The sequence below is a fragment of the Salvelinus fontinalis genome, chromosome 42 (genome assembly GCF_029448725.1).
Source record: "Salvelinus fontinalis isolate EN_2023a chromosome 42, ASM2944872v1, whole genome shotgun sequence".
Classification (NCBI taxonomy): Eukaryota; Metazoa; Chordata; class Actinopteri; order Salmoniformes; family Salmonidae; genus Salvelinus; species Salvelinus fontinalis.
Window position 1 is genome coordinate 23,444,098 of NC_074706.1, and position 17,649 is coordinate 23,461,746.

Sequence of the window (17,649 nt, forward strand, 5' to 3'; positions counted from 1 at the left end):
GTCCTGGACTTCCTGACAGGCCGTCCCCAGGTGGTGAAGGTACGAAACAACACCTCCACTTCGCTGATCCTCAACACTGGGGCCCCACAAGGGTGTGTGCTCAGCCCCCTCCTGTATTCCCTGTTCACACATGACTGCGTGGCCACGCACACCTCCAACTCAATCATCAAGTTTGCCGACGATACAACAGTAGTAGACTTGATTACCAACAATGACGAGACAGCCTACAGGGAGGTGAGGGCTCTGGGAGTGTGGTGCCAGGAAAATAACCTCTCACTCAACATCAAGAAAACAAAAGAGATGATCGTGGACTAAAGAAAATAGCAGAAGGAGTACCCCCCTATCCACATTGACAGGACCGCAGTGGAGGTGGAAAGCTTCAAGTTCCTCGGCGTACACACCACTGAAAAACTGAAATGGTTCACCCACACAGACAGTGTGGTGAAGGCGGCGCAACAGCACCTCTTCAACCTCAGGAGGCTGAAGAAATTTGTCTTGGCACCTAAAACCCTCACAAACTTTTACAGATGCACAATTGAGAACATCCTGTCGGGCTGTATCACCGCCTGGTACGGCAACTGCACCGTCCGCAACCACAGGGCTGTACAGAGGATAGTACGGTCTGCCAGACGCGTCACCGGGGGCAAACTACCTGCCCTCCAGGACACCTACAGCACCCAATGTCACAGGAAGCCAAAAAGATCATCAAGGACAACAACCACCCAAGCCATTGCCTGTTCACCCCGCTATCATCCAGAAGGCGAGGTCAGTACAGGTGAATCAAAGCTCGAACCGAGAGACTGAAAAACAGGTTCTATCTCAAGGCCATCAGACTGTTAAACAGCTATCACTAGTACATTAGAGGCTGCTGCCTCTTTACATAGACTTGAAATCACTGGCCACTTTAATAATGTTTACATATTTACAGTTGAAAACGGAAGTTTACATACACTTAGGTTGGAGTCATTAAACTCGTTTTTCAACCACTCCACAAATTTCTTGTTAAGAAACTATAGTTTAGCAAGTCGGTTAGGACATCTACATTGTGCATGACACAATTCATTTTTCCAACAATTGTTTACAGACAGATTATTTCACTTATAATTCACTGTATCACAATTCCAGTGGGTAAGAAGTTTACATAACCTAAGTTGACTGTGCCTTTAAACAGCTTGGAAAATTCCAGAAAATGATATGTCATGGCTTTATAAGTTTCTGATTGGCTAATTGACATAATTTGAGTCAATTGGAGGTGTACCTGTGGATGTATTTCAAGGCCTATCTTCAAACTCAGTGGCTCTTTGCTTGACATCATGGGAAAATAAAAAGAAAACAGCCAAGACCTCAGAAAAAAACCTCCACAAGTCTGGTTCATCCTTGGGAGCAATTTCCAAATGCCTGAAGGTACCACGTTCATCTGTACAAATAATAGTACGCAAGTATAAACACCATGGGACCAGGCAGCCGTCATACCGCTCAGGAAGGAGATGTGTTCTGTCTCCTAGAGATGAACGTACTTTGGTGCGAAAAGTGCAAATCAATCCCAGAACAACAGCCAAGGACCTTGTGAAGATGCTGGAGGAAACGGGTACAAATGTATCTATATCCACAGTAAAACGAGTCCTATATCGACATAACCTGAAAGGCCGCTCAGCAAGGAAGAAGCCACTGTTCCAAAACCGCCATAAAAAAGGCAGACTACGGTTTGCAACTGCACATGGGGACAAAGATTGTACTTTTTGTAGAAATGTCCTCTGGTCTGATGAAACGAAAATAGAACTGTTTGGCTATAATGACCATTGTTACGTTTGGAGGAAAAATTGGGAGACTAGCAAGCCGAAGAACACCATCCCATCCGTGAAGCACGGGTGTGGCAGCATCATGTTGTGGGGGTGCTTTGCTGTAGGAGGGACTGGTGCACTTCACAAAATAGATGGCATCATGAGGTAGGAAAATTTTGTGGATATATTGAAGCAACATCTCAAGACATCAGTAAGGAAGTTAAAGCCTGGTCAGAAATGGGTCTTCCAAATGGACAATGACCCCAAGCATACTTCCAATGTTGTGGCATAATGGCTTTAGGACAACAAAGTCAGGGTATTGGAGTGGCCATCACAAAGCCCTGACCTCAATTCTATAGAAAATTGTGGGCAGAACTAAAAAAGCGTTTACGAGCAAGGAGGCCTACAAACCTGACTCAGTTACACCAGCTTTGTCAGGAGGAATGGGCCAAAATTCACCCAACTTATTGTGGGAAGATTGTGGAAGGCTACCCGAAATGTTTGACACAAGTTAAACAATTTAAAGGCAATGCTACCAAATACTAATTGAGTGTATGTAAACTTCTGACCCACTGGGAATGTGATGAAAGAAATAAAATCTGAAATAAATCACTCTCTACTATTATTCTGACATTTCACATTCTTAAAATAAAGTGGTGATCCTAACTGACCTAAGACAGGAAATTTTTACTAGGATTAAATGTCAGGAATTGTGAAAAACTGAGTTTAAATGTATTTGGCTAAGATGTATGTAAACTTCCGACTTCAACTGTATATACTGTATTCTATTCTACTGTATCTTAGTCTATGCCCCTCTGACATTGCTCGTCCATGAGATTTATATATTCTTAATTCCATTCCTTTACTTAGACTTGGGTGTATTGTTTATATGTTGTGAAATTGTTAGATATTACTGCACTGTTGGAGCTAGAAACACAAGCATTTCGCTACACCCGCAATACCATCTGCTGAACACGTGTACGTCACCAATAACATTTGATTTGATGAAGTCTCACAAACTCCCCTATGGCAGATAGATAAGGATGCACATGTAAACAAATGAATAGCTGAGGGGAGCCTTTCTGAAAAAACTGTCCACATTTGATTTACAAAGTAACTGTCATATTTTATGCAACACTATTACACTAACCTCTATCACGATAACTTGCTGGGTTGAGGTTTCACTCCCCTCATCAACAGTGATTGGTTGGTCATCTCTGCATGTATTGTGTCCCACTGATTTCCCAAACTCCTGTGGCATCCAATGAGATGTCCTTCACCTGAGTGATTGGGGTAAAAGGTTAACTGGGGTGATTGGGGTGGTTAGGTTAACTACTGTCAATGGTCAACGGTATATTGTACACTATTGTAAGGTAACACTTCTCATCACTTCTTGATATACTATTCATTGATCGATGTATTACATTATTTTCAATGAGTAAATAATAGGAAATGCAGTATATCAAGAATCTGGTTAGAAAATGATATTGTGTCTTTGTGCAAGATATCTAGTTAAGTAATCTGGTGAATTATCACATACAATCCAACTTTCCAAGACCCTTATGTGGTTAACAAATCTAAAGTCACACATGCACAGAGGGGAACGGGGCGACAGGCACCGCAGCCTCGGTCTTCTGCAAAATGTACCTTTTGCCATTCCTCTGTATCGGTCGAGTATCTTGACAGTACTGGGACAACTGGCGGGGCCGCACTATCGTGCCATCTTCAGTTCCAGTAGCTGTAGTTTCCTCCGCAATGCCCTGTTTTCTTTCTTGCTTTGAGTTACAGTGCCTTCGGAAAGTATTTTTCCACATTTTGTTACATTACAGCCTTATTCTAAAATGTGTTAAATAGGTTTTTTTCCTTCATCAATCCACACACACAATACCCCATAATAACAAAGCAAAAACAGGTTTTTAGAAACTATTGCTAATTTATTTAAAAAAAAAACTGAAATATCACATTTACACAAGTATTCAGAGCCTTTACTCAGTACTTTGTTAAAGCACCTTTGGAAGCGATTACAGCCTTGAGTCTTCTTGGGTATAACGCTACAAACTTGGCACACCTGTATTTGGGGAGTTTCTCCCATTCATCTCTGCAGATCCTCTCAAGCTCTGTCAGGTTGCACAGCTATTTTCAGGTCTCTCCAGAAATGTTTGATCGGGTTCAAGTCTGGGCTCTGGCTGGGCCACTCAAGAACATTCAGACTTGTCCCAAAGCCACTCCTGCGTTGTCTTGGCTGTGTGCTTAGGGTCATTGTCCTGTTGGAAGATGAACCTTCACCCCAGTCAGAGGTCCTGAGTGCTCTGGAGCAGGTTTTCATCAAGGATCTCTCTGTACTTTGCTCTGTTCATCTTTGCCTCGATCCTGACTAGTCTCCCAGTCCCTGCCAGGTGTCCTCCAGACGTGACGCTTGGCATTCAGGCCAGAGTTCAATCTTGGTTTCATCAGACCAGAGAATATTAAACTATACATGTTCTAGCCTAGGTTTACTATCTCTCTAAAAACAGGTATTAACGCAAGCCTGTTTCAAATTAAAAGTTAAAGGGGTTAACGAGGGGTATGTGGTTAATTACCCTCTTATCCCTAGACACTTCACAAGATAACTATAATATGTCAGATAAAGACATCCCCTGTGTACATCTTAAGCCACACTGCTACGATTTCTCCCCATTGTGGACACTCCTATGTCTGATAAGGCTACTCAAGAACGAGAAGCTCTTGTGACATAATTTGCACTTGAAGCTGTCTTTGGTGTGAACAGTCTGGTGCTGCTTCACATACCTTGCCTCAGCAAAGCGCTTCCCACACGTGGGGCAGGCATATGGCTTGTCGGCGTCCGTCCTAATGCTCGGCCTCCCACATTGTAACCCAATGACACCAGAGGAGGTAGAAACAAGAGTTTTTGAGCTCCCTGCTTGTCCTCTAGCCATTGTTTGGGTGTTGTTGGGATTGTGTGCTGTGTTATAGGCTAGGTACCTCTTATGGTGAACGCCCATCCTGACCCTGTCTGTATTGGTGGGGTAACCATGAGGTAGCTGAGGAAGGCTAGACCCAGGTCCAGACTTTCTATGAACCCAGTCACCAGGCATTGGACAAGGCCCTGAAGGAGAAGACCGACTTGCTGATAGACTACCACCAGGGGGGGCTCCCGTCACTCTCTGTGAAGGCTGAAGCCCAGGGTGACCTGATCTGTTCATCATGGATACTGTGGTGTTTGTATCATAGGAACAGGAGGGTCTATCTCTATCAGCCCCAGACTGCAGACTGGATCCCTGACTGGCGCCTCTGTCACTCTGATGACCACTAGGACTGAGGTTGTTCAGTCCTCCTGTCCACTGGTTGTGTTTTGTGTGGTGGTGGAGTCTCTGTCCCTCACGGTTGGGTCCTAGTTCCGACTCGGGAAGGAAGAGTGATGGCTCCAGATCCAGGGTTTTGATCCGGGGCCAGGGTTTGTGACCACCAACCTCAGAGGTCCAGTCTCTCCCGTCAGCAACACCAGATATCAGCAGGTCCTCATGGACTGCAGACTGTAAACACAAATTTAACAGAAAAGCATACAAGTTTATATAAGAAACTGCTGTACACACAGAAACATGATATTATAAAATGTTAACCACAGTCAAGTACCTAACAATATGGAGCCATTGGAGTTTATAATGAAACAATGTCCATGTGTGTTGATTCAAGAATTAAATATGTTTTGGTTCAACTGAGATAAGGGAAACTCAGTCTCTGCAATAATACAAAAATAACCAAGTCAGTCTGCACAGCTACACATTCTCTCCCCCCCCGCATACGGACACCTCCCTGTTCCTGCAGACCAAATCTACACATCACCCTGCTGTCAGCCAATCTGCTGTCATAGAGACTAGATTCGGTTGTTGTTTTGTGTTCGACTGTATTTTTCTGGTTGTGATTAACAGTGTTGTTTCCCAGCCCAGAGTTGAGAACGCTGTCCCATCCACTGACCTCTACTATGTCGCCTCTGGTCCTGGCCTGCTCAGTAATGTTGTCCCCTGGGCCCTTGGCTGCACCCGTCTGGGTCTGGAAATCCAAGATGGCCACCCAGTCTCTTCTGTTAGCCTCCAGCCAACCACCTGCAGAAGGAGGTTAGAAGATAGACTTTACAAACGTGGCAGAGAAAACACTACATATGGATTTTTGGGGGGTCAATTACCTGGTCAAGTTAAGATGTGTGTTTTTGTATGCAAATATAAGTTGCTCTATGCTGTAATTATTTCCACCTTACCTTGCTCCCCCATCTTTAGTCCACTCAGCAGGTCAATGCTCTCTGGTTCATCTTCTATTGTCTCCTCTTTGACCAGCAGCAGATCAGGCTTCCAATCCTCCATGTCTACTGACTGTAAGAGATACAGAGTGAGAGGATGTTGGATCAAGAAATCTGATATGAGCACGCTGCTATGAAGCAGCTTCTGATTGGGCAATGAGGGATTGCTATGAATAATATGCAAACATGTTAGTTTTTGATTACTTTACACACTTTCATGGTTTGATAAGACAACAGCACTATGACTCTGAGAGGCTTTGTGGATACGAGCTGACCTAATACCATTCAGAAATAGTTCACAGTGGGCTCACCTCAGTGAGACTGTGTGTGGTCCTGTGCTGCTCAGCTGGTTCCTCTGTGGGTTCAGGAGGAGGTGTAGTCTGGTTGTCCTCCATGACCATGGTCCCCTCAGGGTTCCCCAGACCCTCCTCCTTCACCAGCAGCACCTCTGGACTCTCCTCCTCCTAGAAGAGACAGGTGGTACAGATTACAGACATATACTCCCTCAGGTACGTATACACACACAGATAAACACACTTTCAACATGGAGTGTTTACCCATCCCCACTACGTTTAAGTCCTATACTGTAGTTACAGAATGACTTCATTGTTGTTAAACCCATCATGGTGGACATAAATATGATGTTGGTAAATATGAGTTAGATAAGTCAAAAGTCATCAGACAAACTTAACTAACCTATTCTGAATTGTACAGTAAGTGTAACTCTTTTGTTCGTGTGTAAGTATATTTATATTTAAGTGTATATTGATTATAAAGCGCTGGTGGGTGAGATCAGATGTGATGTATACTAAAGAGTCTCAAGGAAAGTCTTAGAATAAAAAGTCCCATTTTGTGTTTATTAAACAAACAACTTTTAAGTACACCATATTAAAACCACATGTACACATCTCAACAACAAAATTGATAACTTGCATACATTTTCTCATAAAGAATGTATTGGAAAAACATTTTGTAGTTTAAAAGAAGTAATGAAATAGACATTTGTGAACATCATATAGCCTACACAGTACAAACACAATATGTAACATACTTTTTAGGCCTATATATGCCTTTATATATATATCACACAATGTCTGGATGCAATATTCTACCCAGGAATGTTCAACACTGAAATATGTTACTCTTGTTATTCCAAATGTATCTGTGGATCTTTTCTGCTGACAATCGTGAGAATGTACATTTGTCTTTAATGCAGGGTTTGATGTAAACGTCAGAAGCTATTGAGTGGAATGTTTTTTCTGCTGGTGTATCCTGAGGTAGCTCCTCTCTGAAAACCTCTTCCCGCAGTGCGTACAGGCAAACGGCCTCTCTCGCGTATGGACCATATGGTGCCTCTTCAGCTGGTCCTGGCGGGAGAACCGCTTCTCACACTGGGGGCAGCTGTAGGGTTTTTCCCCTGAGTGGACCCTCTGGTGCCTTTTCAGGTCACCAGCCTGGGCGAAGCACACATGACACTGGGTACAGCTGTAGGGTTTCTCTCCAGTGTGGACCCTCTTGTGGATCTCCACCTTCTGCGGGCAGCTGAAGCCTTTGTTACAGAACATGCAGAGGAACCGTTTCTCTTTACTATTGCCTGATGTGGCTCCCCCTCCCTGAGCCTGGACTTTAGCACTGTCGTTTGTGTTCAATACCTGATCGAAAAGGATGTGGCTGTGTGAATCGGAAAGTGCCATTGACGTGGACACTGGGTCGTGATACTTGAACGTGTGTACAAGGGAGTGGGTGGTGACATTTGGATTCGTCTCTAAGCTTTCCCTGTAATCTAAGAAATCTCTGCCCTGCGAGTGCCTGTCTCCTAGGTGACCTTTCCATGTGGAAGGACTGTCGCCCTCCAATTTCACAGTCACCTCATCTACGACTGAACCCTCACCTTTCTTATCTAGGCACCCTTCAGAGTATACACTACTACTGTACCGGTTCCATTCCCCTCTAGACAGATCAGTCTGTGTCTCTAAACCCAAGGATATGTTGCCAGGGTCCATCTCTGTAGTGTAAGAACAAGACAGATCGTCACCACCAGTGTCTAACGTGTCACCATCTCCACGGGAATGACCCATCCTCTGGTTCTGGTGAAATACCGGTAGGTACTCTGAGCCAGGAGCAGGAGGACAGCCCAGTCTCCACAGCCCCAGTCTCTCTGGGTCTGATCTGTGGTCAGATCCTGTGTGTAAAAGCCTGTGTGTTACAGTTAAAGTCTCGGTGTCTGTCTCTGACTTGAGGACGGCGTTCGGCGTTCCACTGACCTCCGTGATGCTGCGTATGGTCCTGGCCTGGGGCACGGCGGTGAGGTCTTCCGTGGCTATAGGGGGCGCCACTCCAGCCGCTGCCTCAGTCTGGATGTCTCTGCTGTCCCGTGGGTCCTTCTCTCCTTTAGTCCTCTCCTGCTTGACCCCAGGACCTGCAGCCTCTGCATCCGCAGACTGACAAGAAGAGAGGAGGTTATTATCAGTACATGAGTTGAATTGGATAACAATGTGGTACTGAAGTCTCAAAGTCCCCTATGGCAAATAAATGAATAGCTGAGGGCAGCCTTTCTGAAATTAAAATGGTCCACATTTGATGAACTGTAATGGTGATGTAATACTATTAGACAAACCTCTATCACGATAACATGCTGGGTTGAAGTTCCACTCCCCTCATCAACAGTGATTGGTTGGTCATCTCGCCATGTGTTGTGTCCCGCTGGCTTCACAAAGCTCCTGTGACCCCCAGCGAGATGTCCTTCACCTGAGAGAGTGATTGGGGGAAAAGAGGTGGTTAGGTTAGGTACTGTCAATGCTCAATGCTATATTGTGCACATGACAATGTCTACAAGTGGCAAGGATGTCCCTTCTTATAACTTCTTGATATACTATTTATTGATTGATTGTGTTCCATGCATCACATTAGTTTTTATTGAGTATGACAATAGTAAATTCATTAACTCAATAATCTGGTTAGAATATGATTTTGTGTCTTTGTGTTAGAATAATGTATTCTTAATTGACCTGCCTAGTAAATATTTTTTTTGCAAGATAGCTAAGTAATCAGGGGAACTATTACATCAGGCCCGGGACCCAGGCATAAGTGACATAAGCAGTTGCTTAGGCGGCCATCCAGTAGTGCCCCCCCCCCCCCCCCCCCCCCCCCCCCACACAAAAAAGTATAGAGTGCCTTGAGAAAGTATTGACACCCCTTGACTTTTCCCACATTAATTTGTGTTACAGCCTGAATTTAAAATGGACTAAATGTGGATCTTTGGGGGTCACTGGCCTACAAACAATACCCCATAATGTCAAAGTGGAATTATGTTTTTTTATTTTTTTATAAAGAATACAAATTAAATAAAAAGTAATAAGTGTTCAAGCATAAATCAGTTCAGGAGTAAACATTTTCTTAACAAATCACAATACATTGCATGAACTCACTCTGTGTGCAATAATAGTGTTTAACATGATTTTTGAATGACTACCTCATCTCTGTACCCCACACATACAGATAATTGTAAGGTCTCAGTCGAGCAGTGAATTTAAAACACAGATTAAACCACAAAGACCAAGGAGGTTTTCCAATACCAATATACAAAAAATGGCATTGAATATCCCTTTGAGCACGGCGAAGTTATTAATTACACTTTGAATGGTGTATCAATACACCCAGTCACTACAAAGATACAGGTGTTCTTCCTAACTCAGTTGCCAGAGAGGAAGGAAACCGCTTATGTATTTCACCATGATTCCAACTGTGACTTTAAAACAGTTACAGAGTTTAATGGCTGTGATAGGAGAAAACTGAGGATGGATCAACAACATTGTAGTTACTCCACAATACTAATATAAATGACAAGAGTGAAAAGGAAGCTTGTACAGAAACAAAAACAAATTCTAAAACATGTTTTCATTTTGTCATTATGTGGTAGTGTGTAGATTGGTGAGAAACAATTATAATTAAATCCATTGTGAATTCATGCTGTAACACAGCAAAATGTGGAATAAGCCAAGGGGTAGGAATACATTCTGAAGGCACTCACCGGCCAGGTTATGAGGTATACCACAAAATGTGACAACGGAAAGGCAGGCTTCATCAGCTCCGCACACACCACTTTACAATCTGGAGTAGAGGTCGACCGATTAATCGGAATGGCCGATTAATTAGGGCCGATTTCAAGTTTTCATAACAATCGGAAATGTTTATTTTTTTTAGACCTTTATTTAACTAGGCAAGTCAGTTAAGAACACGTTCTTATTTTCAATGACGGCCTAGGAACGGTGGGTTAACTGCCTTGTTCAGGGGCAGAACGACAGATTTTTACCTTGTCAGCTCGGGGATTCAATCTTGCAACCTTACAGTCAACTAGTCCAACACTCTAACCACCTGCCTCTCATTGCACTCCACGAGGAGCCTGCCTGTTACGCGAATGCAGTAAGAAGCCAAGGTAAGTTGCTAGCTAGCATTAAACTTATCTTATAAAAAACAATCAATCAATCATAATCACTAGTTATAACTACACATGGTTGATGATATTACTAGTTTATCTAGCGTGTCCTGCATTGCATATAATCGATGCGGTGCGCATTCGCGGAAAAAGGACTGCCGTTGCTCCAACGTGTACCTAACCATAAACATCAATGTCTTTCTTAAAATCAATACACAGAAGTATATATTTTTAAACCTGCATATTTAGCTAAAAGAAATCCAGGTTAGCAGGCATTAACCAGGTGAAATTGTGTCACTTCTCTTGCGTTCATTGCACGCAGAGTCAGGGTATATGCGATAATCATAAACATTTTGTTTTTTCGAAATGATAGTTTCCGGATTCAACCATATCAGTGACCAAAGGCTCGTATTTCTGTGTGTTATGTTATAATTAAGTCTATGATTTGATAGAGCAGTCTGACTGAGCGATGGTAGGCAGCAGCAGGCTTGTAAGCATTCATTCAAACAGCACTTTCGTGCGTTTTGCCAGCAGCTCTTCACTGTGTTTCAAGCATTGCGCTGTTTATGACTTCAAGCCTATCAACTCCAGAGATTAGGCTGGTGTAACCGATGTGAAATGGCTAGCTAGTTTGCGCGGTGCACGCTAATAGCGTTTCAAACGTCACTCGCTCTGAGACTTGGAGTAGTTGTTCCCCTTGCTCTGCATGGGTAACGCTGCTTCGAGGGTGGCTGTTGTCGATGTGTTCCTGGTTCGAACCCAGGTAGGAGCGAGGAGATGGACGGAAGCTATACTGTTACACTGGCAATACTAAAGTGCCTATAAGAACATCCAATAGTCAAAGGTATATGGAATACAAATGGTAGAGAGAGAAATAGTTCTATAAATACTATAATAACTACAACCTAAAACTTCTTACCTTGGAATATTTAAGTCTCATGTTAAAAGGAACCACCAGCTTTCATATGCTCTCATGTTCTGAGCAAGGAACTTAAACGTTAGCTTTTTTACATGGCACATATTACACTTTTACTTTCTTCTCCAACACTTTGTTTTTGCATTATTTAAACCAAATTGAACATGTTTCATTATTTATTTGAGGCTAAATTGTTTATTGATGTATTATATTAAGTTAAAATAAGTGTTAATTCGGCCTCCCGGGTGGAGCAGTGGTCTAGGGCACTGCATCGCAGTGCTAGCTGCGCCACCAGTCTCTGGGTTCGCGCCCAGGCTCTGTCGCAGCCGGCCGCGACCGGGAGGTCCGTGGGGCGACGCACAATTGGCATAGCGTCGTCCGGGTTAGGGAGGGTTTGGCCGGTAGGGATATCCTTGTCTCATCGCGCTCCAGCGACTCCTGTGGCGGGCCGGGCGCAGTGCGCGCTAACTGAGGGGGCCAGGTGCACAGTGTTTCCTCCGACACATTGGTGCGGCTGGCTTCCGGGTTGGAGGCGCGCTGTGTTAAGAAGCAGTGCGGCTTGGTTGGGTTGTACTTCGGAGGACTCATGGCTTTCGACCTTCGTCTCTCCCGAGCCTGTACGGGAGTTGTAGCGATGAGACAAGATAGTAATTACTAGCGATTGGATACCACGAAAATTGGGGAGAAAAGGGGAGAAAAATGTAAAAAATAAAATACAATTTTTAAAAAAGTGTTAATTCAGTATTGTTGTAATTGTCATTATTACAAATAAAAATTGTCCGATTAATCGGTATCAGCTTTTTTTGGTCCTCCAATAATCGGCATCGGCGTTGAAAAGTCATAAATTGGCCGACCTCTAATCTGGAGGCGGTGCGCATTTTGAAAACATTTTATATGTACCCCATGGCAAAATGTGTAAAATTGCAGGATATTAACTCTAAAATATTCTCGGCCTTAACTTTTGCGTAGGGCCCCCAAAAAGCTAGGGCCAGCCCGACCCGCCGGAAAACGTGTGGCGAGACAGCATTTGCCCTTGTACTTTTCAACACCTTCCAAGCAGCAGCAGCAACAAATGCGTTTACCAGACATATTCATTAGTTAATGTCATAGAAAAATGTTTTTTAACTGAAAAGAAAGAAGACGTTTCTTATTGGACAAGCTAACATAGTACCTCCCCCAATTTCAGCCTATTTTCCTCCGTTTGTCTAGTGATGTGGTAGCCCCCATACTTGCTGTGACAGGTGGATTCACTTGTCAGTCACAGGTGTCTCCTAGCTACAGCCTACAGGCCATCATCAACCACGCCTCTCAACAACTAGTTTGGTTGCACCAGCATCTGGTCAAAGACAGTACAGTATGAAAATAGGCAGAAACTGTTTCTCCAATAGAAATCCCTGATCACGCTTGTAGGCGATGTCATTGCAACGTTGGCTAGCTTTACTCATACACCGAAACATGTCATCGGTTATAACGGTGGTCTCGCGGCGTCAAATCAAAGACACTACTTTGATCTAAAGTTGTTTTTGTTCTCTAATCGACTTCTCAAACCCCGGCCTGGTCTGTTTGGTCTGCTTCGCAAGGGTTACCGGAAGTCTCGCAATGTTGCGTCTCGGTTTAGAAACTGTGACCTCGTTGTTTGGCTGTCCTTGCTATCATGGATCATTGGAACGGCCCTACCCCAATTGAAGTTGAAAGTTAAAATGGTTAGGACTTAAGGGTAGGGATGTCCCAATGATTTCGGATCGCACTAACCATTGTTTGACTCGCAATTTGCCTCGGTCTTCGCTCACGTTCTGTGGGACCAGACTTTGTGGCTGTGTTATCTAGTGTACACAGTATTCTCCTGCCTGCCTCAAGAGAGAGCGAACACACATTTTCATACAAACAGAGTATGTGTTAATAAAAGCCGTTATAAAAGCAGTTTAGTCGTTGTCCAAAACTAGGTAGAACGATCCAATCTATAGCTATAGTAGACTAGCTAGATAACATTAGCTAGATATGTTTATGCAGCCAGCAGCTAACGTTAATATTGATTTTTAGAAGTGGGGGGGGCGCACTTTTAAAAAAATCCAGTCAGATACACTCCAAATCAAATTGCGCCGAATACAACAGGTGTAGACCTTACAGTGAAATGCTTACTTCCAAGCCCTTAACCAACAATAAAAATAACTGTTAAGTAAAACTATATACGTGGGGGTGTTTTTAATATAAAAAATAACAATAGTTAAATAACAGTAGCAAGGCTATATACAGGGTACCGGTACAGAGTCAATGTGCGGGGGCACAGGTTAGTCGAGGTAACGTGTACATGTAGGTAGAGTTAAAGTGACTATGCATAGTCAACAAACAGAGTAGCAGCAGCATAACATAAGGGGGGGGGGGGGGGGGGGGGGGGGACAACAACAATGCAAATAGTCTGGGTAGCCATTTGATTAGCTGTTCAGGAGTCTTATGGCTTGGGGGTAGAAGCTGTTAAGAAGCCTTTTGGACCTAGACTTGGCGCTCCAGTACCGCCTGGTATAGTGGTCCTGGATGGCAGGAAGCTTGGCCCCAGTGATGTACTGGGCCGTACGTACTACCCTCTGTAGTGCCTTGCGGTCGGAGGCTGAGCAGTTGCCATACCAGGCAGTGATGCAACCAGTCAGAATGCTCTCGATGGTGCAGCTGTAGAACTTTTTGAGGATCTGAGGACCCATGCCAAATCTTTTCAGTCTCCTGAGGGGGAATAGGCTTTGTTCCAGAAGCATCCTACTCGACCGCTTGGAGGCGTCCGCATGGTCCTAAAGCACACCGTTGCCTTGTTTTGTATCACATTCCAATGATACAACTGGGGGGGGCAAAAATGCTATTTCAGAATGTGGAGGGGACATATCCCCCCGTCCCCTGTGAAAGTTGCGCCCCTGATTTAGACTCACTGAATACATGTGTTTGGCACAGGTAAAGAAGATGAAACAATCTACTGCTGCTACCCAAGGCTTAGGGATACTCAAATTCCTGAAAGGGTTAGTCAGCCAGTTTATTAGTCTAAAAAACGTTGTTGGCATATTATTTTACTTATTATTATGTTTCTGGAGCAAGTTTCCCTATCTTCAAAGTAAAAAAACAAATTCCACCACAGAGCAGTCTACACAGACAATATGAACACATTTGTCCAACCATAACAGATGGATAGCTAATGCAGATAGAGAGAATTTATGGATTCTAGCACCACCATAACTTTCTTAAATACAGAGACAGGCAGCCATCAGGGCATCAGTCTTTTTCGACTAGCTAGTCACGTGCATCGTGACCAAGGGTTGAACCCGAAGTAAGTTAAAACCATTATTTTTTTTGTTCTGTTCCGACCAGCAAAATAAATTCCTGAACTGGTTCAAACCTAAGAAAAGTACCCGATTATATAGTTCCTTTCTGTTCCCTTTTAAACCTATGAAATATAATTTCGTTATTTTCCGGTTTTCTGTTCTGTTCCCTGAACCGGTTCCAACTTACTGATATGAACTGGTAATGCAACTTTGGTTAGAATAGAGTGCAATAGAATGAGTAATATTCAATAAAATATACTTAATGAAAAGGGGGGTATTATTTTCAATTAAACTTTAGGAAATAGTTGATTTAATGATTGAATATATGGATTTTACAGGCAATCAATTCCTACAGTGAGCGACAGGAAACCAACTTCTGGTGGGATGGATGGAGACCAGGATAACACAAAGTTACTGGTTTTATGACTTACAAAAATTGTTACAAAGTCTGTGTATAGTGTTAAATGAAACCATGCCTTATATAAAGATAACATAATTAATACTTTCTAAAGAGCACTGTAAACAGACGAAGAAATAGGTCTTAAGACATTAAATTAAGACTTTCAAACCTGTCCTGAGTGTTTCCAATTCACATGACCTGACAAAAAATTCAAGCCCTATAGTCATAACATAGATGAAAAGGGAAGCTATCTATAACAATCTTTTGTCATAGCCTACGAAGAGGACACAGAGTTTTACCTGACCAGGAAAAACTCTAAAACAACCAAAGCGTATATTGCATACTATCCAAAATTGACCAAGTCACAATTCTGTGTAACATCTGAACACATGCCCAGAGGGGAACGGGACAACTTATGCAAAATGTACCTTTTGCCATTCCTCTGTATCGGTCGAGGATCTTGACACTACTGGGACGACTGGCAAGGACCCGCTCTCTAATGGTCCTCTCTGCGCGCTCCCGTGACACCTTCAGTTCCAGTAGCTGTAGTTTCCTCCGCAATCCCCTGTTTTCTTTCTGGCTTTGAGACATTTCCAAACGAAACACTGCATAGTCGTCGTCTACGAGTTTACATATCTCTGCCACGGCTGCATTCGCTAGCACCTCCATGACGGAGGCTATTTGAGTGTGAAAACCCATACAGTTATCCATTAGCGGCTACCTAGCTAGCATTACCTAGCTAAATAACATCTATCAACCAAGTCCTGTCTCCAACGCAGGTTAAAGACTACCTGGGGTAAGTATGTAATGCTGTGCAGTTAACTTAGTAATATGTTGAGTTCCAAGATATTAATAAACGTCTAAATAACAATACAACCGCTAACGTGGAAATGGTTATTGGTCACTGTTTACTTCCGTTTACTACTACTTCTTCTTCGATGACGTTTAAGGGCGGTTGGCATCCAATAAATGTTGCATTACTGCCTCCTACTAGACTGGAGTATAACTCCCTTATACTTTGCTTGAAAAAATGGTTTAATAATAATAATACAACAAATACACTACCATCTAACACTACACTCACAAAAAAAACTCCACTATTTAAATCTATTTAGTCCTATGTCAGGCCAACAACCTGAAAGGATGGGACACCACCACTCAACACACCCTGTAACTCTTCTGATGTCAAGTCTCGCACACCCAAATACCTCTCTGCAGCTGCCACCACAACCTCAATTTTCTGCAACTTATGTTCCACCCCTGCAGTACAGTTAATAACCATTGCTATAAATGCCAAAAATCCAATCTTATTGAAACACATCACTTATTGGTTTATTCCTCTGTACTGGTACAGATCTACTACTCACACCACTCCTCTCAGGATCCCTCCCCCTTGACCCATCTTCCTCTACTTTCTTCACTGCCTCAGCATATGTGACTCCCCACCTGGATTCTGTTTTAAGTAGCAAAATTTGAACTTCAGTTTTTTACATTGGATAAAAGTAGCGACTCAGAGCTACAAAATGGTATATCAAACACAGCATTTTTGAGTAACAATGGGAAAGTTGATACACTTGTAAACTCACTTTTGAGAAAACAGACTTTGAATGTTTTGTTACCAACTAGAGCTCTCATTTGTCTACACCCATTCAGCATACACCCATTCAGCACCCTCTTAAGCCAGCCCCACCCATCTCTTTAAGAATTCACATGAGGTCATGTGCTAAAGACTGAAAGTGGTAGTAGCCTACAATAAGGAAAAATTCCAGGTAAACAGAAAGTGTCCAGATCAAAATATTTTATAAATATTAGATGACGCTTAACCAGACACACTTGTTTAACAGTCTGATGGCCTTGAGATAGAAGCTGTTTTTCAGTCTCTCGGTCCCAGCTTTGATGCACCTGTACTGACCTCGCCTTCTGTATGATAGTGGAGTGAACAGGCAGTGACTCGGGTGGTGTAGGTGTCCTGGAGGGCAGGTAGTTTGCCCCCGGTGATGCGTTGTGCAGACCGCACTACCCATTTGTGTTTAGTGAGTCTGCCAGATCAGAGGCAGTATGGATGGCCAGGGATGTTCACTTGATAAGTGTTTGAATTTGACAATTTTCCTGTCAAAATGTAACAAGTACTTTTGGGTGTCAAAGAAAATGGAGTAAAAAGTACATTCTTTTTTTATTTCTTTTTTACAAATGTAGTGAAGTAACGTTGCCAAACATAAATAGTAAAGTCATGTACAGATACCATAAAAAACTACTTAAGTAGTACTTTAAAGTATTTTTACATCACTGCCCAAATGCCTTCACACCAGCACATTAGCATATATATACAGTCACACCTGCACTTAACTTATGTATGGAATACTATGTGATAAGGCCATGCAACCTGAATTGAAACCTGAGTGAGGTGCACATGTACAGTACATAAACAGATGCATGCGCCATATATTTATGTGGTGGACACTTGATACGGTCACATGATATTGTTGTGGTAGGTCACAAAATCATGTTACGACCACACATT

The 17,649-nt window shown here is 43.0% G+C and overlaps 2 protein-coding genes across 3 annotated transcripts in view; both read right to left on the bottom strand.

The window, feature by feature from the left end:
• Positions 1-17,649, bottom strand: part of LOC129841198 (zinc finger protein 79-like) — a 70,210-nt gene that overhangs the window by 39,394 nt on the left and 13,167 nt on the right. The gene's annotated exons all lie outside the window — the stretch shown is intronic.
• LOC129841188 (uncharacterized) lies at positions 3,409-16,066 on the bottom strand. Its single transcript, XM_055909339.1, has 7 exons — positions 15,557-16,066; positions 8,693-8,823; positions 8,340-8,516; positions 6,387-6,539; positions 6,037-6,148; positions 5,757-5,884; positions 3,409-5,314 (listed from the first exon to the last, which is right to left on the bottom strand). Exons 1-7 carry the CDS (start codon positions 15,837-15,839, stop codon positions 4,442-4,444), a joined length of 1,857 nt encoding a protein of 618 aa, XP_055765314.1. The 5' UTR covers positions 15,840-16,066; the 3' UTR covers positions 3,409-4,441.